General features: G+C 33.3%; 1 protein-coding gene and 1 long non-coding RNA gene across 4 annotated transcripts in view; one reads left to right on the top strand and one right to left on the bottom strand.

Annotated features, from left to right (window-relative positions):
- The window catches only part of LOC123697972 (protein split ends), a 112,247-nt gene that overhangs the window by 66,226 nt on the left and 22,258 nt on the right, over positions 1-23,763 (top strand). For 2 of the 3 annotated variants that reach the window (XM_045644549.1, XM_045644548.1), the window contains one exon: positions 21,032-21,160. In XM_045644549.1, the coding sequence (XP_045500505.1) occupies positions 21,032-21,160 (129 nt within the window). Of the gene's footprint in view, positions 1-21,031; positions 21,215-23,763 lie in introns of all 3 variants that reach the window. The other variant, XM_045644547.1, reaches the window with a different exon arrangement.
- On the bottom strand, positions 783-23,429 carry LOC123698018. Its single transcript, XR_006752335.1, has 3 exons — positions 23,318-23,429; positions 17,374-17,377; positions 783-793 (listed from the first exon to the last, which is right to left on the bottom strand). It is a non-coding gene; the product is annotated as an uncharacterized LOC123698018 (long non-coding RNA).

The following is a 23,763-nucleotide window of genomic DNA, read 5'->3' as shown; positions in this document are numbered from 1 at the left end:
TTCATAATGACACCTAATTTGTTTAATATATTATCGCGACTGTTGGTTGGGTTGTAGAATAAAAACGCCTTCGTCACACTTAAATTTTATTATTCCGTCACTTGGTACATTCACTTCGTTAGATTATAAATACCAGAAAACCTTGTCGATGTCGATGGAAATGTTCAAGGATGTATGATTTTAAAATATGTATCATGAATCTATTTCTTTTTTCCTCGGAGAGTCACTGGAAAGGAATTATTTTTATATAATTTATATTTTTATGAATCATGAAATCATCGGTTCACCTAAGGTTCACCCAGTTAAAAGTGCGGAGCTAACGGAACCAACAAAAAATTCAGTTAAATTCATGTTGAATTGAGAATTTCGTCCTATATTGGCGTCGGTTAAAAATGTTGATATACGTTTATGTCAGTTTTGACTTTCCTACGATTTTATACAATAATTTAAAATTAAATAATTTTATACAAAAGAAAAAAATTGCTGATTTTCGGCGGTATGGCGACCATATGGAATTGTCTGAAAAGTATGGCATGGCGATTTTCGTACATGGCTACTGGACGATTACCTGTGCAAAAATTAGCGATACAAATGGTTGATTTTTTTTTAAATCAACGCATTCACGTCGGTATTGTGGGCTGTAAATCACACCGGAAAAGTATGGCATGACACTACCGCCTACTTTTTTTTATGGGCTATCGGTAAATCCTAAAATTTCCGTAATTTATCCAACGAGTTCGATTAACGCCCACGCGACTAGCCTGCCGTTACTACTGTTCTGACCATGATTTTTCTTTTTGTCATTGCGTACTAAGACCACTGTAGAACCGCCATCCTGTTACAAATGTCCCAAAATTTTGTGTCAGTATCTCCCGGCCTACCTATAGTATATGGATTGTTTTGGACCCTTAAAATATATGATAGAACAGCAATTAATATTTCTTTTTAAATATTCAAGGCACAGGGAAAGTCTGGTTACTGTTTTATTATAGGTATCTGTTTTCTGATAATATATTACTTATAACTGTCAAAAATTATCAACACTGGATATTATTCAATGACGCCTTTCAAAAACAAAACTAATTTACAAACAGATTTTTATATCTTTACATACCTATTTTTAACTTTCATTTCATGAACTGATCGTGTAAATACCTATTACAATCTGGTTTAATTTAACAAAACATTCAATTCGGTGAATTTTAGCGTTATTTTGCAAAAAAAAACCGCACGTACAGTCCCCCGTCCGAGTCGAACTGACACCGTCAAATTTCGTCGAAAATATGCATGTAGCCGTTTTCCTAACAAAATGCGTTTTATGTTCGAAAAGGGGTTGATTTGTATGTATTTTTTTTTATGCAATCCGCCGATAGGCCGTTCTAAAATGAAAAGTAAACAATACACTTTGTTAATTATATCCTTGAGTATCACATATATTTTTTTAAGACAATCGTACCAACAGTTTCCTCAACAAAATTCAATATGTATAAGGTGTTTTTCGGTTTTGACCATAGTGATCACCTTAAATTCAAGAATGTGCAGTTCGAGTATTTTAAACATATTTGTCTTAAATAGTTTTTAATAAGATTTTCATTTAAATATCTGTTTTTAACAACATTAAGTAGGGTAAAAGCCGGATAGTTGCGCCACTTTTCAAAAAAGCTATATTATGAATAATTATGTACTTAACAAGAATAATGCAACTTGTATATCAAAACATAGGTCTTTGAACCATCATATTAGCCTATTTTATTAAACATAATTATTAAAGGTTTTGAATAAATCCTGTTTTATTTGACCTCTCAAATGAAGGATAGTTGCCTAACCTAGCGGATAGTTGCCTATCGTAAATAATACTTCAGAGGATACTTGCCTCGTGAGGGGATAGACGCCTCACAATATTTTTTTTAAATAAAAACAAATTTATATCAATTCACTTAATTAGTCTTTATTGTTTTGCTTTTTAATAAAGAACTAATCAACATTATACATTTTTTTGCTATAAAACTTATAACAATATAACAAAAATAGCATCAAAATTAGTTATAATCACATATTAGTAAAATTATTGATATTTATCTTAAAGATAGAAGAAGAATAATCAAATCTGGCAATCAACTTTGGTGTTAATCATCAGAAGCGATGGATTTCATCTTTCCACATCGCATGCAATAATTTGCAAATTTTGTACAAGTTTCATGTAACCACATTTGACACATTTCACATTGAATCCAATCTGATTTCGATTTAGTTAAATTATAATTCTCAAAACATTCTACGCAATAATCACTAAAACAGAAACATTTTTATTTTTAATTTTTGAATTAGCATTTTTAACTTCTGATATCTTTTCAGTATATTTTGTCGATTTTATTGGTTTTTGTTGCTTTCGGACTTACATATATATATTTTCTTCATTTTCACTGTCAGAACTGTAATATTGTATTCTTCTCTTTCTTAAAGGGAATTGACCAAAGGAAGAGCCTTTGGTCAATTTAATATAATCTGTGTCGGATTTTTGATTAACAGCTCTTGCACCTTTCTTGGCTAATACTTTACCAGGTTTATTATTGAGTTGGATCCCAGTTTCATCCATATTAAATATTCTTCCTAAGCTTTCTTCTGTCCAGCTTATGTGGCGTGGTACCACGCCTGCTTTACCAACGTAAATATCAACATAATATTTTCGAGGCATTTTGCTCACCTAAAACTGTTAACAATTTATTTGATTTTACATGGATGAGCCTTGAACCTATAATCAGAATACTTATTTTATGCAAGCTAAGTTATAGCCACAATGAGTAAAAACAACACAAACAGAAAATATCTGCCTTTGCTAGTGAAAGAATTTATAGTTGCGGATAGTTGCCCCGAGAGCAACTATCCGCACAAGTTTCAAAGGCGACTATCCTTTTTGATACGGATACTTGCCCTTTTTATTTGCGAAATAAATCAACAATATTTTGCAATAAAATGTAATTAATAGTATAATTTAAGGTCTAATGCACGCAAAGAAACATAAACTATATTGGAATCATAATTAGTAACAAAAATATTCAATACAAATGACTTACCAATATAGTTTCAACGCCTATCGAAGTGTCACCGCGGAACAATATCGCTTGCACGGATGAAACGCTTTCGTCTACACTAATGATTGACGTGGCACTGAGGTCTGTGGGAGGGGTACTTACAATTATAGTAAGGCGTTATTGCCACTAATGTCCGTAACATAGTGTATTCGACACTGCGGCAAGTATCCCACTGGCGCAACTATCCGGCTTTTACCCTATAATTACTCTAGTGTACTTTAAATATCGGAGTATAGCCGCAGTTTCGGCCATAAAGTGGAAAGGGTTCTCGTCGTGTTCTCCTAAACTTAATAAACATTTTTCTTTATTAACTAATTGATCATCATGTTAATTCAATTTTTGAACTTACCACATTTAGATCTCAATTTTTCGATTGAAGCCTTCTGAATAATAAACATAATATTAATTCTTAGATGATATAATTTACATTGATGCAATCATAAACTCATTCAAGTTTTTCTGTGCACCATAAGCCCACAAACCGCTACATATGTTTTAATACTTATTTCTAGTTCTTAATCCTTTTTCATGTATCGGTATGATTTTACACAGTTCAAATAATTTACGATAGTCATTTTGGAACGATCGTTTTTAGTAGTCTTAATCGGAGTCTATCTTTCAGCTTAGCAAATAAAAAAAAAATCAAGCATCTAGCGCAATAATTGACGTCACCATGAGTGAAAATATCATCGAACTCGGCGATAGGTGAAAAATTAAAAAAAAAACGTCATAACTCCGAAAATACGAAAAATCGCATAACATACATGGGAGTGATTCGGATAGCCCTCTAAGTCCTCTACCTCCCAGCTTCCGTTCATCACTTCTTTTTGTACACCCTGTGTAATATACTAGCTGTTGCCCGCGACTTCGTCCTTCGTCGTTTTTTTTAAATCGTCCTTACTCACGGTTCAGTGGTTTTGATGTAACAGACATAATATTAACTTTCATATTTTAGAAGGGAAATATTATAGTTAACTAATATTTCAATCAACAGTACTGTTGAAAAATATCACAATACGGAAAATCTTTTTTTTATTTATATTATCAAAAACAAAAGGTTTACACAACTGTACACTATATATTATTGTACAGTTGGAATTGGGTTATGTTGGAAATATAAACTACGATACAACTTTTAAATGCAGAAAACGCACATTACAATATATGAATTTAAAGTATAATTACTAACAACGTAGGTAGTAGGTACCTACTATTCATTTTATTGAGCTGATGAATTGATGATTACCTTTTGCACCGGTTGCTTGGAATACATCACTTCTAAGTGATGGCCGCCTAATAAATATACTGTGTTTTTGTATAAAATCGTAAAATAATTTCCTTTATGTATAGTATTAACACATATAATATATAAATATATAGTTCCTAAGGTACTTAATTTTATTTAAAAAGTTGTTTTGTTATTTATACCTAAAAAGGAGCTTTTATATTAGACAAAAATAAACATTTTTATAATTTTTATGAAAGCTGAATTTCAGGACCGTCAGGGAAGTTAAATGGGGCGCTAGGAAAATATGTCTACGGGTTATGTATAGAACAATGATACACACAAAGTTATGATAGACCCATTTTATTTATCAAATGTAATGCAAATGGGCAAATATAAAAGTAAAATAAATAAGTGAAACAACTACCAATCACAAAAAAAGCTTCTTTTTCAGTTAAAAATTCCTGGATGCTGAGTATATTATGTACTCTGATCCCAGTACGATCTGTACCTAGCTGTATCTGTATCTGTATCTGTAGCTGTATCTGTAGATAGCCATAACGATAATAAAATAATCAGATAACTCAATCATTACTTGTAAGTTGTACTGTAGTTGTGAGTCCAAAATTTACGTTTCAAAATAACATTTTTTTCGGTACTAAAAACGTAGGTAGTACTTTGATATGTGGTTGGCTACCCCTTCTCTCGTTCCCGAAAAATATCTTCCAAAATTACCCAAGATTCTTCCAATGATTGAATCATGCGTTGGAATTTAACTTTAGTCAACAATTGACCACGGGCAAGGCGCTAACTGCTAACTGGCACTAATTTCCACTACATCCTCACGCAAATCGTCAATTTTCAGGTGGTGTTCTAAAATTTTGAGCAGGTTAAAGTCTTCAAAAGGCGATATAATTTTATGAACATTGTAAATAAAAAAAAAGTCAAAGGTTAACTGTAATTCTATTAAAAAACTACTTACAAATAAAATTTTATCAACAACTACCGTGCCCTTCTTTTCCCAACGTACGGGAGCTAGTAAAGTTTTAAAAAAAGTCATTTTAGTATAGTTGGGTTTTTGATATACATACTTATACTGTTTCTCTTGCTATTTCGGTTAGAGACTAGAGTCCCGGCTGTCTGGCTGGCGATAGTGGTTGGGTTAAATTAGTGCGCATTTATCTGCACAAGAAGATAGAGTCATTGTTTAACGTGTAATTTTTAATCTTTTGCCTTTATCCATCAGACATAATTTTTATATTGCAAGACGTTTTATTCGTTGTTAAATGGGTGCCGCAATACGCAATTTTTATTTCAAAATAATTAAAATGTCATCGAAATAAGTGAAATTACATCATTCATTTGTGAAATCACATTGAAGTCAATCTATACAGTACTTTCGAGATTAGCCCGGATATACATACTGACAAACAGACAAAAATTCTAAAAACTATATTTTTGGCTTCTGTATCGATTAATTATAGATCGTGGATCAAGCATTCTTTAAAAAAAATAAACAATGTACAGTTTTGACTTTCCTACGATTTTCTTATATGTACATAGAGACTCAAACTCAAACATTTATTTATTCAATTAGACTTCTTCGAGAAGCACTTTTGCAACGTCAATACATATTTTTAACATTTACCACCGATTTGGAAAGCAGTATCTATGGAGAAGAATGGGCAACAAACTCCATAGTTGCTTTTTTAAATCATTTCAGTATTACAATTAATTTTTTTCAAAATATGTAAGTAACTGTACGTATATATTATCATAATATGCCAAAGAACTGTCCTGTGGTTTTTACGCGACAACCCTCCATGGGTTTTTATCTTCCATATTTTCCTTCATGTTGATTAATTACAGCATGAGCCTATTATCATGGCTCTCTAAACTAATACGTTTTTTACATAATTTTTAAATTTAGCACTACTAAACTCTTTAATACTATGAGGAATTCTGTTGTAAAAAAGTATACCTTTGCCCATAAATGAATTTTTAACTTTAGCTAACCGGTAAAATGGCATTTCAATTTTATTTCTGTTCCTTGTGCCATAACGGTGTCTATCTCCTACTCTTGTGTGTAAGTCTGCGTTTTTGTGTACATATGAAATATTATTAAATACTAGCTGTGCCCGCGACTTCGTCCGCGTGGAATAGTGACTGCATAGTAGTTACTACTTATCTTAAATTATTGAGTAAACACAGACTACCATAAATAATTAAAAGAACTGTAAGTAAAATTTATTACTAAACTGAGCTAAACAATACAAAAAAATGCCTTATTAATTTTCTACGTAAAATTTCTTTTAAATTATGTCATATTATTTTTAGGCACCAGGGGGGAGGGGAGCAAATTTCTTTTCCTTCCTTCCTTGTATGGATGTTTTTAACTATGTATCGTGCAGCAACTGATCAGCTTAATCGATACTCAGTTTTTATCAAATCCAACACAAAATCCAAATCAGATCTTTCCTGAATCCTGTCTCACGCCTGTAGGTAGTAACTAAACCGTTTAGACCGTGCAATAAAAATTAAATAAATAAAAAAACAGCGCTACGAATAAAAGTGCATACATAGAAAAAGGAATAAATAATTTCACAAACTTCCCGAAGATTTTTAAAAATAAATACCATTTTAAATATTTATAAAAAAAAACTAAGTCATCGGGGCTGCCATGCCAACATCATCATAATATACCTCATTATCAAAATACATATATGGTACTTAATTTTAAAGATCGTCGGGAAGTTTGTAAAATAATTATTTATTCCTTTCGGTTTCTTATTTTCATGTCATATTTTCAAGTGAGCGAGACCTACCTCTACCTCCATATTACATTCCTACATCATATTGATATCTATAAGTTTGTTGCTCCTTGACATCTTTTAAGTTGGGCCGTAACCGTGCACAAATTGTAATGGACCACAGTGGCAAAAGAAGTGGTATACTTAGGAAAAAATATTGCCAAGGGCCAGGCCTATGTAGCTTTCAGTTCAATATTTCCAGGGTGTGGCTATCCTCTCGCTCCCATATCCCCTCTTCTTTCACAGACTTTCAACCCTTCCCTTTCCATCCCTAGTAAATGGCAGAACCGATTTTGATGTGAACCATATCTAATTGTACCTATATGTACACGTCATATCCTGTAGTTTGATGCTCCATTTGGTTTATTTATCCCCACTGTCACGTGTCAATTTAATAAACGGATGAACCGATTTCGATAAAATATGACTAATTGTAATTCACACGTTGCCCTTTCATATTTTGATATGCCGCTTGAGTATATTATTTGACCACATTATTCATTCCCACTTTTACCGCTGTAATCTAATAAATGGATAAACCGAATTGGATAAAAATATAACTAAGTGTACTTCACCCGTTATGCACTTTTATTTGATATGTCACTTGGGTATATTTGACAACATTCGTTTTTTTTTCATTCCCACTTTTACCCATAAAAAGGTATAATAAATGGATGAACCGATTTTGATAAAACATGTCTAATTAAACTTTACACGTCATGCCCTTTTAGATAGGGAGGCGAAGAGGGGAATTTTCTGCAATACTCGAGCGTGGCAGTTTAAGATATGAGAGATACCTTAGACCTAATAGAACAACCTTGTTAACTATTTAGCTCTTTAAGTAGTGACGCGCGCCCAGGATAGACGATCAGATTAGTAAAAAAAAATCGATAGTCTGAAATACTCGAGCGCGTCAGATTAAGATATTGGGGGTTGATTTTAGTGTTTTAAGACTAAATTTAACTAATCTGACGATAAGTCCTTGACGCCGCCAAGTTATAGGGTCGCGAACTTGTAAAAAAAAAACGTTAATCCGGCATTCTCGAGCGCGATTGTTTTTATTTTTATTTTGAAGAATATAATCTAAAACTTACTAAAAATACAAAATCTGCCGGTTTCCGCGTGACCGGAAGTCTGGAGGAGCCATTTCGTCTTCCGAAAAACGCGTTGCAGTATATAAGTCGCGAACGATACATTTTACAAAAAAAAAGTTTGAATAAACAAAAAAGGTAATTTTATTTTACACAACAAGATAAAATTATTATTAAAAAAACAAAATACCCGACTGCACACTAAAACCACTCCACTTTTAGGATAAAATGTATCCTATGACACTCCCGTAATCAAGACAAATCTAACGATACCTCATACATCAAAATCCATCAAGCCGTTTAGGCTACAGGTGGTCACAAAGGAAAAGACATACATACATACTTACATACACTCGAAAAACATTACCCTCCTTCTTTGGCAGTCGGGTAAAAAAGGTCTCTTTACATTTTTGTCCAAAGTTAAAACTTTTTGACTTGAAGCATCATAAAAACTCAAACTCCCGGTTTTTTGAGTATATCTCGAAAACTGAGGGTGTTAAGAAAAATTGATATGAAATAACGATGATTAAAAAAAAGAAACTCTCAAACCTTTTTCGGTCAGATTAAGAGAACCCACCAACATTTTTGTCAGATTAAGAAAATATGCTTTCAGGAGACCGAGATAAACCTCCCCTATGAAAATCTGACGCGCTCGAGTATTTCAAAAGGACTTTTTTTTTCTGCATTTTCAAAAATTCATCGTAACTTATCGTCACGCCGAAATCGTCAGTTTTTTTAAGGGGAGCTTCCTTGGGGCCTACTTAACACCCCTTCCGAAAGTCTGACGCGCTCGAGTAAATTTTTTTTTTGTGCATTTTTGACGAATTAATATGCCTAGCCCCACCACGCAAACCGGCAGATTAGTATACCGTTGTTATCAGAGGCACTTGGGGCATACGTAGTATGAATATCTGACGCGCTCGAGAATGCCCAAGTAACTATTTTTTTTTACATTTTTGAAAATCCGTACACGCCAAACCCACCGCTAAAATGGTTTTTACCATAGAAGCTTTTCTTTTCGAAATTATTTTATCTATCGATTTTGATAAGTCTCGACGGCGCCGTTTAATTACGCCATTTAGCTACCTCGCCTCCCTATCTATTTCATATGATATGTCACTTGAGTATATTTTTGACAAATTCATTTTTTTATTACCACTTTTATACCTATATTAAATAAATGGATGAACCGATTTGTTACTGATAGTTCGTTCACTTTCATTTAATATATCACTTAGGTATATATATATTTGACAACTTTCGTTTTTTTCATTCCCACATTTACCCCTATAATAATATACCTAGGTATAATAAATGGATGAACCGATTTTGATACACTTTATCTAAGAACCAGCGTCGGAAAATATGCTGCCTAACTAAAAAAACCGCATCTAATTCGGATTACCTGTTAGCGAGCTACGGTGGCACAAACAGACACACACACACAGACACACATAGCGGTCAAACACTTATCACCCATCTTTTTGCGTCGGGGGTTAAAAATATAATACGACATAATTTAAAGGACATTTTATGTATAAAATTTACCTAGAAGTAAGAATAATTCTAATTTGACCAAACCCCCCCCCCCACCCTTGGGCACTTTCGATATTATGATCACTTGGACATTTACAGGAATAATAATTGTAACAGATAACTTACGTTTTATCGTACAGTGTTAGAATGCCTTAGCAAATGTTCGCCGTGAATACTTAAATGGTCATAACTTTTTTATTTACGAACCGATTGACATGAAATAAACACTAAATGTTAAATGAAGATTACCACAATATATTAGTGAAAACCGCATCTTAATCGGATAAGCCGTTTCTGAGATTAGCGTGCACGAACATACAGACAAACAGACAAACAGACAACAAGACAAACCGACAAACAGACAAAAATTTTTTTAACTACAGTTTTGGGTTTGGGATCGATTTAATAATAGCACCTGCTAATTTTTTTTTATATATTTTGATTGTACAGACACGACTTTTCTAGAATTTTATTATATGTATTGATTGATTGATAATGATATACTGTGATGGTACAGTGAGGATACCAGTATTCTTAAAGAGATCTCTTAGTGAGTCCCTAGCACGTAAATTATATATATAGAGCGTATAGCTCTTTATTATTAAAATCCGCTATAGTCAGACCTATTATTAAACAGGGAGCACATACAGATCATACAAATTATAGACCCATAGCAATTTTATTACGAAAATTTTAATTAGTTTGTAATTGCAGTTTGCAATTATATTTATATATTATTATTTTCCACTTCATAATTTGTTTCTTGGCTGAAAAACATTCTATATTTTGTGTATAGTTTGCCCATTATAAAGGTTTTTTTCGCAGGCCGTTTTTGGAATTCATGGTCGAAGCTTTATTACGCAGACGCCAGGTATTAGTTAAATTATTAGGCCGATTAAGGAAAGCTGTCATCTTCACAGTACTCACACTTATGCAATTTTACTATACTATGTACAGTATGTTCAAAAATAAATGCGACTCTAGCTTAGACTTGAATTGTAAAATGAGTGTGTTGTAGATAATATAAAAGCTCTCATAATTTATATATGTAAAATTACAATTTAAAAGAAACTCAATTCATGAACTTAATTATTTATTCTCATAATCAATTGTTATATAGTATTGTTAATCATTCAATTATCACATAATAATTAAATTTCATGTCATATTCAAAATAACAATACAAATAACACGTGCGGTCGCCGCTCACTCCCAAGAAACAATAAAAGCGAAACCCTAGTGCTTAAGAGATAAGGCCATATTACAATAAAAGCTGTATTGTTCAGCTATGTATCAAAATTGTAACTTACGGCGTTTACATTTTGTTTACAAAACTTAATAAAATTATTACATAATTTAACCTAGGAAAAATAAAAAAATTATTCCAATCCGCGTGCCGCGAAGTATCTCGTCGAATATAGTTAGTACTTAGTAGTATACCTAACGTCTTACTGTATCACCCTGTATTTATAAACAATTGCAAAATAAAAACAATAATTGTCCCCTTCACTCTTATATGCTAGTCTGCGTGCAAGAGAGACGGGCAGACGGTATGACCTCATGCCGCGCGCGTCTTCACAGACTGCACTACACATGTGCAATGTGTAAATGTGTTGACGTTCTAGCTCTTCTTAATCAGCCTGTATAAATGAAAAGTTTGTGTGAGGATGGATGTATGTGTATGTAATCGGTCGGTACTCATTTTACTTATAAGAGAGATGGCTCTAATAAAATGATAAAAACAAAAAAAGACAAAGATAGTTTGTCACTTCCGCGCAGGTGTAAGCAAAAGTCATAATAGTTCAGGATACATCGCCCATTTTTGCAAGTGACTACTATCAAGCTGATTTTCCGTTTGTAGCTTTATTTTGATGAGACACCGAATAATTTCGTGTACGAAAGTCTCGATTGTGGTAGCTAACAGAGATAACAAGGATAAAAATTTTTGATTTGATGGTTCTCAAATATTTATTACTAACTGAACTTTTCTTTTTGTTCAATCTCAAGATAATTACCTAAATTATTCGAAAAAATATTTGTCCTACAAAATCTATGGTTGGTTCAAAGAGTCCCCCTTTCCAAAGTGTATCGATAACGAGGTCATCATAAATGATTACTAACAAGCTAATTTTTTTGTTTTCACTTAGTTAATGTTTATATAATTCAACAGACATATTGTCCTACAAATTGCGTAATAAATATTTGAGAACCATCAAATCAAAAAATTTTATCCTTGTTATCTCTGTTAGCTTCCACAATCGAGAGTTTCGTACACGAAATTATTCGGTGTCTCATCAAAATAAAGCTACAAACGGAAAATCAGCTTGATAGTAGTCACTTGCAAAAATGGGCGATGTATCCTGAACTATAAGAATTCACCAATTAAATATAAATAAACAAATAGTTGCCATGGCAATTGGCATAGACTAACGACACAGAAGGTTCAATGTTATAGATGTTATGTTTCCTGCACACATAAACAATTGTGTCAATTTAATTTACTATTTCATTAATATTATGAAGTTATATGAAGTTATAATGAAAAAAACTTTTTTGGAGATATAACTGTATTAATTGTTAGCCACACTAGTGATTGAAGCAATGTTTTATCCCTTTCATTATTTCGAAACAAGTGTCAATCATAAAGAATTGTAAATTGTTATTTTTACTCTTAAACTGTAATAATTTAATATATTTTCCTGTGATATGATATTCCTTTATCTTTCTTTATTTATTTTTGCACGAATACGTGCACTTTCTGAACACACCGGAAGGCATTTTCGACAACTTTAATGTACCTATCGGCACATGCGCTCACTGGGACCGGTCACAATCTGACTGATTGCATTGGTCCCAAACAGGACCAATTCACGGAATCCGTTTTGGTGCGTTGGTGGCTTATCTATTGTTTCTATATATTATATCATTGCTAAATACGGCTTGAAATAAACTCGCGCCATAGTCCACACTAATACACGCGCCACACTGTTTACTTTGCGTATTTATAAGTTTGATTGACAATGTCATATTTATTATAGTATGACAAAACCTTTTGATAATATTTGATGGTTCCAATTTATTACTAGTTTCAAATATGAAATAGTTAGAGCTAGCGCGCAAGAGCAACTTTTGTCTCTGCAACTATTTTGTCTCAGATCCCATCAACTCCATGGGCTAGTAAGAAAGTGCGCGCACGTAGCGACGCAACTTCCTATAGAGTTGACGGGAGAGACAAAATAGTTGCGGAGACAAAAGTTGCTCTTGCGCGCTAGCTCTCATATCAATGGTAAGAGCTCTAATGCGTGCAACTAGAATTTTTATCTCAATATTTGGAATGAAACTGATTTAACATTATAAAAATAAACAGTTATGAAAAAAAAAATATCTTACTAGAACTACAAAGACAGTGAGTGGATTTATCTTAAAGATCGTCTGGAATGATTCATCATCAAAGCATCCCTGTACAACAATTTAATTTAACAATTTTAGACTAATTTTAAAATAATTTCATCTTATTCTATACCTAGAGTTTAATAAAGCATCCCCAATCCAAAACCTACTTATTTTACTTGGTTAGTGCAGAGGGCATCAATTGCTTTTGTAAAACTTAGTCGCCTTTCGAACCAACACAGGCGTTTGTTAAGATTCACACAGGTTCACTGTGTCTCCTCTGTGTTTTTTAACATTCACCGGTGAGAAGGTGTAAATAATATATACAACTGCCTCAGAAAAATAAAAACACAAATCAGGCATAAACGACGACTAATACGAAACCAATTACGAAACACGAAACATTCCTACGCTTCTTTAATCCCGAGTTACTGTACTGGACAACGTTGTTTATCTTTAGGTGGAGGCAAAACGCAGATACTAGTGCAGTGAGCTATTCTTCAATGTGTACTGTTCTTACAGTACGTATATAATATACTATTACACTCAATAGTGCGGGGATACGTCCATTCCAGTCCTGTTACCGGTATCGGCCGTCGACTGATTAATAACAGCTACTGAAAGCTATGAGCTATCCCCACCATTGGTGTACGTGAGACAATGTATATTTATTATTTCATATTATTACATCCCTTCCTTTTCCAAAATTAATTAATTTTCGCTCCAAATAATCACATAATGAAAAATTATAGAGTTATACAGTTATCAAGTTATCAATCAATAATTCCCAATAGATCTTTGAAACCTAAGTTAATGAAGAACTATTAAAATCAGAACATACTTATCAAACCTACTCGTTTGATACTTGATTGACTCATTCCGTACTAGCTTCCACCCCTGTCCTTCCCTTTCAATTTTTTTTTCTATTTCAAACGAATATTGTATACAGGGTGTCCCAAAAAGTAGTGATGAACGGAAGCTGGGAGGTAGAGGATCTAGAGGGCTATCCGAATCACCCCCATGTATGTTATGCGATTTTTCGTATTTTCGGAGTTATGACGTTTTTTTTTTCACCTATCGCCGAGTACGATGATATTTTCACTCATGGTGACGTCAATTATTGCGGAACATGCTTGATTTTTTTTGTGTGCTAAGCTGAAAGATAGGCCAATTCAGTATGGTAACATTTACTATTGTTAGATCTTCGAATGGAATAAAAAAATAATTAAATGTCAAGAAAGATAAAATTACCCAGTATGTTCATCACTTCAAGGGCCCGTAAAAAAATAAAATCACATAAAAAAAGTTTTACGTTTGGTTTTTAAAAACTTGCTCTATCTATCAGGTACTAGCTACCCTGAAAATTTCATTTTATTATTCAGAAGGCTTCAATCGAAAAATTGAAATCTAAATGTGGTAAGTGCAAAAATTCTATTAACATGATGATCATTAAAACCAATAAATAGGTGTTTAATTATCAGAATTTTACAGACTGCCACAATTTGGACGAAATAACCCGGAAATTCATAGTAGCAGAAGAAACCACTAAAAATGATAAAAGGGCATTCAGATATTTAAAAGACAACTTTTTACGGTGATGTCGCACTTGCACTGAGCAACGGCGGGGTCATTTTAAAAATTTCTGGTAATTAAACACCTATTAACATATTATAAACAGTTTTTTTTTGATGTTTTTGGCTTGAAGTTGACCCGTCGAAGCAACGCGTTTAAAAAGAAGATTTGAGTAACTTACAATTTGGTAAACAGCATCTGATGCAAAACACAACTTTCCTCTATTTACAAAGGATGTTAATGATGTATATCGGTTAATATTCTAGCTTTGTAGCCAAAAGTTATCAAGCGTTATTTAAAACTATCATTCTCTACCCATTAAAATTGTATGTACCTATAAAGGTGATAATTCTTGTAAGTTGACCAGTAATTATAATATAATTACTGTTAAAAATATATGTCGTTATTATTTATAGACCATGATTTTTAGTTTTTTCTATTTCGAAAAATCCTGAATTTACAAACCAGCGTGGTCACCCACAGAAAGAGACAAAAAACATAACTGACGTCTTTTTTTTTTTTTATGGTGTTTCTCAATGTTAGCCAGAAGGGCTACTACATTTTAACGCGGACGCGGGGGTGAACTGAAGGTTCACCCTGGTAGCGACATGCACAAGGGCGTCCCCCCTTGACGGGGACCACGAACCTCGGCTTGAGCTGTCGCTTGAGTGGAGGAGGCCAGAAGGGCCCTAATCGGACGGGATAACTGACGTCATTCAAGGTCATATTTTCTTGTTACAAGTTAATGGTCATAGTGCAATCTCCAGTGTATTAGATATAAGCTTCTTGATAAAATCATTATAAATTGTAGCCTATGTGTTATTCTGATGAATAACCTATATAACATTAAAGTTTTATTCAAATCCGTCCAGTAGTTTTTCGTGAAAGAGTAACAAACATACACACACACATACATCCATCCTCACAAATTTTCAAATTTATAACTTTAGTAGGAAATCCTTCCTTTATTATGGATAGATTAGTCTTATCACGCTTTTGAGAAATAGTTCAAAGTTTTCTAAACTTGTGGTTAGAGCGTGATATTTTTGTCATCGGTAGACCTAAACCACAGAATACTTTATAGTAGCTAATGCTATAGAACGAACACTCTCCGCCTCCTGCCAAAAGTAAATACTTAACGTTATACCCCGCACGATTACGAGTAATATGGCTGGATACAATGACCTATTATTATATATCATAGGCTGGATATGGCTGGCGCTTACCGCAAGGATGATGTGCTACGCAGCGAAAATTACGCTTGACAACATCTAATGTAATAAATCTAATTTACAAAAGCAATAATTTATGAAATGTAGGTACTAAGCAGATGTGGTATGTGATGAATGTGTTACACTAAGTTTAGATACATCTTTTTCATAGACAAATACATTTCTATACGCACAGACGTGACATTATCGATGAGTCTGTTAAAAAAATATAGGTAACTGGATTTTTTAACTATGAATACATATAATATATACTAGGAAAGATTACCGTGGTCTAGTACCTAAATATTTATACTTTTACCCGACTACGCAAAGTGAAACGGTAGGTTATATTATTAACTAGTGGTCCGCCCCGGCTTCGCCCGTTATACATATTAACGTTTTCTCTACATAAGAACCATCCTCGTACTTCAAGGAATATAATAAAAAAAGAATTATCGAAATCGGTTCAGCCGTTCTCGAGTTATGCGCTTACCAACACATTTTGGGATTCATTTTTATATTATAGATTAATATTTCTATACTGTTTAGTTTTAATGCAAATTGTTTATAGGTTTCCGCAGCAAGGCCACGAAGAGAGGCGTGGATTAAATTTGTTCAAAAAAATCGTAGTGAGGACACGTGGTTACCATCAGAATATTCACGCATTTGTACTATTCATTTTATAGAAGATGATGACAAATACACCACAAAGACAGGACGAATATAATACATAGTTTAATATAAAATCCTAGTATTAGTACAACCAGATAGTACCGAGTAAACCGATTGCACAATGTGTCGCATCTGCGCGCATTGCTTAATCTTTGAACTCGGAACCTCGCCCCGATCGTCCCGCACGTACCCCACCACACCGGCCGCGCGCAATGTTTTTGTTTGGAATAGCCACTCTAGTAGTACATAGTAACTTATACTCTGTCCAATAAATTATTTGCTTTTTGACAGCTTCACGCCGATGAAGGATTGTATTGTCTATGTTAAAATGTCATACAAATAATTATTGTACTTCATGGACATGCCCGCCCACTTAGTGATTTCTACACAGAATTATTCAATGATGGGTCGATAGATTATAATAATCGATAGAAATACTCTGTAAAATGTATCCGATACAGAAAAACTCTTCTATTATGTTATATAATTTAAACATAAAGACAACCAAATTGTAAGATAGAAACCAATTTATAATAAAATATTAGTTTAGTTTAGTTTTAACATAAAATGCATACATACGTGGTCTTATTATTACATATCTCATTAATATGTTTACGTAGTAATTATTATTTACGTACCTGATTCGATTTATGATAATATTTTGAATTTATAATTGAAATAGTATCACAATCGATAATCTTTTGTACATCACTTCTGGTATCACCCGTCGAGCTGTCAAAAAGCAATTCTTGTAGTGGACAGACTATAATGTACCTATCTATGTTGGAAATTTGATGCAGTGCAGTTAATATATTTGATCGACCAATGTGACAAACATTGAACACGTAAGTCACAAATGTGCCAACCCTAAAGCGTTAACACACACATTTGCACTCTGTACAAATGTCTAATGCTAGGTAGTGTGACTGTCAAAACGATAATTTTGTATGGAGTGTTCCGGAGTGTGCCTAAACCCAGGCTTCTTTTGGTAATAGATAGAAGTTCTACTACGGCGTGCAATGTTAAAAAATACGGTTACGGGTTACGGAGAGGTATTTCAACGGCTTGTCAAGAAAACGCGTGGCAACGTTAAGTTCTGAGATATAATATGTATTTAATAAATATTTACAGGGCTTCAGTTGAAAATCAAAATTTAGCACGTTTTCTGCAGTACATCAAAATACATATCTTTATATAAAAACTAGCTTTTCACCCGCGGCATCGCCCGCGCAGTCATAGAAAAACCCCGTGGGATTTCCGGGATAAAACTAATCCTATGTCCTTTCTCGGGTATCAAAATATCTCTATACATACCAAATTTCATGCAAATTGGTTCTGTAGTTAAGAGGCCGGCGGACGACAATTTTTCCATACAAACGTAATACCAAAATAATTTTCAGTTTGAGCATATTTCCACTTTATTGTGCTGTTATTCGGAATAAGACAGTATTTATCTAGGTTCCCATATTATTTTTGTTGCAAAATACTTAAATACAACGAATTGTAAACGATTTGTATTTCTCACATTTTTAAAGTATAAATGATATGTTTTCTACTCATCCATTCTGTAATAAAAACGGCAATATTCTTAATGTAATGTAATTCGAAACATGGTTTTCATTGTTAAGTTACACAATATGCAAAAAAAATTGGAAAAGCATTGAGTTTTCATTCATCGTTTTTGGTATTACGGCACACGTTCAAATTAATCACAAATTTTCATCGGTCGTCGTGCTGTCGCATCAAGCACAATATACAGATACATACGGTAAACTTCATAGTATAGAAAAAAGTTTGTATGTGTTGGTAATATTTTCGATGTGTGAAAACCACGTCACCACTTTGTCAAGCACAAGCCTGTCAAACTATTTTCTTTTTCATCCTAAAACAAAAAGGTGGAGGTTCTATGCTCGTATAATAATAATTTTAATTTATTTTTGCATATTTTGTGTTTTTAAGTTTAATTTAATTTATCGTTTAAAATATAATTAAGTAGGTATACCTAAATACAAGTATTGTTAATTCTGGTTTAAAATAATTACTTTAATAATTATTTTAATTAAAATAAATTGCGCCTGTAATCACTACATAATATATTAGCAACATAATAAATTTTCTAGTGTATCAATTTTTTTTTCTACGAATTTATTTAGGTAGCTCAGTCGGCCGCGAAAATCCCAATACCTATTTTAAATATTTTTTTAAAAATCGTGTTTTTAAAATAAAACTCTGGGTGTTCTACTCGTGTAAAGAGAAGCTCCAAAGGATGTCACTTTTTTGCGCCTAAAAGTAAAAACATATAGTGCATTGTGCGTGCGTATTTTTTGCCAATTGTATTGTAATATTTCTGACTAGCTTCCACCCGCGTCTCCATCCGCGCGGATGTCGGTCTTCGCGTGGATGGTTTATTTCTCCATTTTGAGTTACTCTGACAATGACATCTTATAAAAAAAAGAATCCACTGCGGGTAACGCAACGTGTGTTCGCGGTTCTACAGAACAACGTCTATGGATAAAACTGAAAAATTAAGATTATTTTTTTCCACGTGTTATTCCAGGATAAAAAGTATCTAAAAGTATATATTGTATGCCCAGGATAATAAAGTATAATTATAATGCCAAGTTTCATCGAAATCGAACTGTTAGTTTTCACGTGATGTCAGCATACAGACAGACAGACAGACGGACAGACAAAAATTTTTTTAATCACATATTTGGGTTTGGTATCGATCCAGTAACACCCCCTGCTATTTACTTTTTCGATATTTTCAATGTACAGAATTGACCCTTCTACAGATTTTTTTATTATATATATATATATATGTATAGAGTATAGATTATATTTGCGAAAAAAATGTACCCTGATTTTTACAGCTACATTTTTTTTCTACAAAGCCTAGATGTTGAGATATTATTGAAGACTAGATTTTCGCCCGCGGCTTCGCCCGCGTTTGCAAAGGAAAACCCGCATAGTTCCCGTTCCCGTGGGATTTTCGGGATAAAAATCCTATGTGTTAATCTAAGTTACCCTCTATATGTGTGCTAAATTTCATTGTAATCGGTTCAGTAGTTTTTACGTGAAAGAGTAACAAACATCCATACATCCATACAAACTTTCGCATTTATAATATTACTAGTACTTAGGATATAAGTGTTGTAGAGAAATTTCCTTAAAACGCATTGCTATTCTGCACATACACTTACGATTGCCCAAAGTTTGCTGCAAAAATAAAGTAAATAAGAAACATTATATTCCTAAATAAAAAGAAATGCGTTTGTCAATATGAATGAATGGTACACTCACACAACTACACACTATTCACACAAATTCACGCGCGGCTTCGGCGGGAATTGTGCAACAGAGACAACAATATTCGAGCGTATTTTGCCTTCACTTCGAATTGCAGTTGGCAGCGGCCTCCGCCGGACTCTTAAGGCGTGATTGAGTAACAGACAGACAGAGTTACTTTCGCATTTATAATATTAGTATGGATTTCTAATCATACTCTGGATATAAAAAAGCGTCATATTATAATTGCAAATACATGAAAAAATTTAATCTTGCAAACCAATTTTACTCCTCTTCGCTGAAGGGACTCCCCTTAATTTGAGCCTGAAATCACAACACATACAATAAATTATGTAGTATGTTGTATAATAATTAATATCCTCCTATCCTTCGTGAAAATAAAGATGTTGTAATTTTGTTTTAATCGCTCATGTCGCTTCTCTTTTATTTATGCCACTAGCTTACCGCCCGCGGCTTCGCCCGCTTTGTCTAAAACCTAATCCATACTAATATTAAAAATGCGAAAGTAAGTCTGTCTGTCTGTCTGTTACTCAATCACGCCTAAACTACTGAACAAATTTGCATGAAATTTGGTATATAGATATTTTGATACCCGAGAAAGGACATAGGCTACTTTTTATTGCGAAATATGTACCACGGGCGTAGCCGGAGCGGACCGCTAGTAAATTATATACTAAAACCTTCCTCTTTAATGACTATATCTATTAAAAAAAACCACATCAATATCCGTTGCGTATTTTTAAAGATTTAAGCATACAAAGGGACATAGGGACAGAGAAAGCGACTTTGTTTTATACAATGCAGTGCGACTTTGTTTTATATACAATGCAGTGATGTGCCAATAGTGGCACTGTTAGTTTACTTGCTGCTAATGTATAGGCTAATGTCAGGAAATACTGAACCGATTTCAAAAAATCTTTCACCCTTTTATATTATATACGAACGTGATCCATGTGTCCTATAGACTAATAGGATATGAGCTATAACTACGATGGGCTATGCTGGGTCGTACCGCTAGATTTTATATACTTATTTAGATATTATTTATTTAGATAAACCTTAGATAAATATTATGCGACATGTCGCGGAATAATTAATGATTTATTTTTGTTTTTGTCCATAGAGGTGAAGAAAACGCGAATAACACGTGTGCAATGGCTGCATCCGCGGCAGCTCCCGCCACATGGCGGGGGACCAACGACAGCGCGACGGAGTTTTGTCGACGAGGGAACACGCCCGCCACGTATGGCAGGTACCACCAGCGAAACAATGCACCATATGCCACGCCACCTTCCAACACCGAAAGGTTTGCATGTTGCACTATTCTAAAACTTCGAGCTGTGAATTAAGAATTTAGTTTGTTTTATACACTCAACTAGTAGTAAGGTAAGGTGTGTTGCCATTCTACCGATTTTTGGAAGGTTTGGCAGATGGTATAGTTTGCTGATCGTGATAGATTTCCCTGTTTGTTTCCTTGTCATCGTATTAGATAAAGAGCCCACGACGACCAGATATTTCTTATTTTAGAAAAGTTGAAAGTTTCTCTGTGTATGTCTCCTATACAGATAACAACGACCAGAGACTATCAAGTTTGGGTTGTGGTTACTTTGGCAGGAAACAGGTAGTAAAGGTTTATAAAATAGTTCTTAACTTTCATTATAGTTTAAAAGCTAAATTTTATATAATATGTTACTTGGGGACCTATAAAAAGATGGTACCTCAAGAGCCGGACAGTTTTCATGGTTCTTACATCTTGCCAGACACATTTAAAAATAACTAATCATATCATCAAATTCACATAACTACCTAAAAGTGTAACAAATATGAAATAACCCACTAAAAACATTAGTTAACTATAATTATTAAAAAAAATAATAGAATAATATATGTATAAGTAATAAAGTTATTACTTATCTTTTACGGGGACTTATGTTGATGGAATTTCACGTATCTCGATGACACAATCCCGTAAAAGATAAGTTATAACTTTATTACTAAATATAAATTTATAAAGAATAGAAAAAATTCGATCACGAGGCGGGACTCGAACCCGCATCCTTTTGGCGCCTCGTGATCGAATTTTATCTATTCTTTATAAATTTATATTTATAAAAGCATTTGAATGCCATAAAACCAAAAATATAAATTCAACTTTATTACTTATATTATACTATGATTTTTTAATAATTAATTATAGTAAACTAATGTTTTAGTGGGTTATTTCATAATATTTGATACACTTTTAGGTAGTAGGCGTTAATTTGATGATATATTAGTTATTTTTTAAATGTGTCTGGCAAGATGAGAACCATGAAAACTGTCTGGCTCTTGAGGTAACATCTTTTTATACATCCCCCCATAGTAACATATTATATAAAATTTAGCTTTTAAACTATAATGAAAGTTAGGTACAATTTTATACACCTTTACTACCTGTTTCCTGCCAAAGTAACCATAACCCAGACTTGATAATCGTTAGTCGTTCTTATCTGTATCGGAGACATATGTACAGAGAAACTTTAAATTTTTCTAAAATAAGGAATGTCTGGCCGTCGTGGGCTCTTGGGTTATATAGACTATAGAGTATATATTATGTAATTATGTTGCACTTTTGTGTTCGCTTTGAAATTAAATAAGAAAAATTAATAATATTTTCACTCACTAAAACAAAGGAATGTATGATTTGCACATTACCTACCTACCTTTAATAGTTATTTTTATTCACCAACAGTCCTTCTTTATTTTTCTGTCTGCAACAAATTATCGAAAATTATCAACAAATTATCAAAATATTGGGTCATTTGTAACAGTATGGATTCGTCCTGTACGCAGTGACAAAAAAGATAAATAATGGGCGTTTGTGCACTACAAGGAATTTTACGGTCCGGCATTCCGATTTTTTACGGTCCGGTATGGCACGCCATTAATCTAAATACTACAGAAATACTAGCTTGTGCACTATAAGTAATTTTACTGTCCGACATTTCACTTTTCCCTATTTCGGATGGTTTTTTTGTGTCTACGAGTCGCTGTATATTATTGTTTTCGAATGCCCACTTTCTTGGATTTTACTGCATATGCCAATTGAAAGCAAGCTCTTGTTTTACTTTCTTTTAGCTGGCAATGTGATTTGAAAAGTCGGTATTGTTGTTTTTATATGTCATTGACCTATAACTATTATTTAAGTAAATGTTGGTAAGTTAAAGTTCAAGTGGGAATAGCTTTAGCTCCTCGTCACCGATTAAAATAAATAAGTGAAACACGCATTTTAAATCTCTTACGGAACTTTACTTTTTATTATAACGAAGTAATATAATATATTTTCATATTTTATATTTTTTTACTTGTTTTTTGTAAAATCCAAAAACAATCATTTATGATAGAATTAAACCGCCAAACTTCCTTGAACTGTACGGGCGCTTGTGCACTACAAGGAATTTTACCGTCCGGCATTCCGATTTTTTACGGTCCGGTGTGGCATGAAAAAACCGATGAATTGCTTGTGCACCTGTCCGCCTTTACTCGGATCAGTGCGGTACAGTTCAAGGAAGTTTGGCGGTATAATGCTATCATAAATTTTTGCATTTTACAAGAAACGAGTAAAAAATATAGAAGGTGAAATATTATATTATTTCGTTATAATAAAAAGTAAAGTTCCGTAAGAGATTTAAAATGCGTGTTTCACTTATTTATTTTAATCGGTGACGAGGAGCTAAAGCTATTCCCACTTGAACTTTAACTTACCAACACTTACTTAGATAATAATTATAGGTCAATGCTTGGTCAATGTACCTATGTAAAATAACAATACCGACTTCTCAAATCTCATTGCCAACTAAAAGAAAGTAAAACAAG

Source organism: Colias croceus, chromosome 15, assembly GCF_905220415.1.
Source record: "Colias croceus chromosome 15, ilColCroc2.1".
In the NCBI taxonomy this organism is placed as follows: domain Eukaryota; kingdom Metazoa; phylum Arthropoda; class Insecta; order Lepidoptera; family Pieridae; genus Colias; species Colias croceus.
Note: the sequence above shows the minus strand (reverse complement) of the source record. Positions and strands in the feature narration are given on the sequence as shown.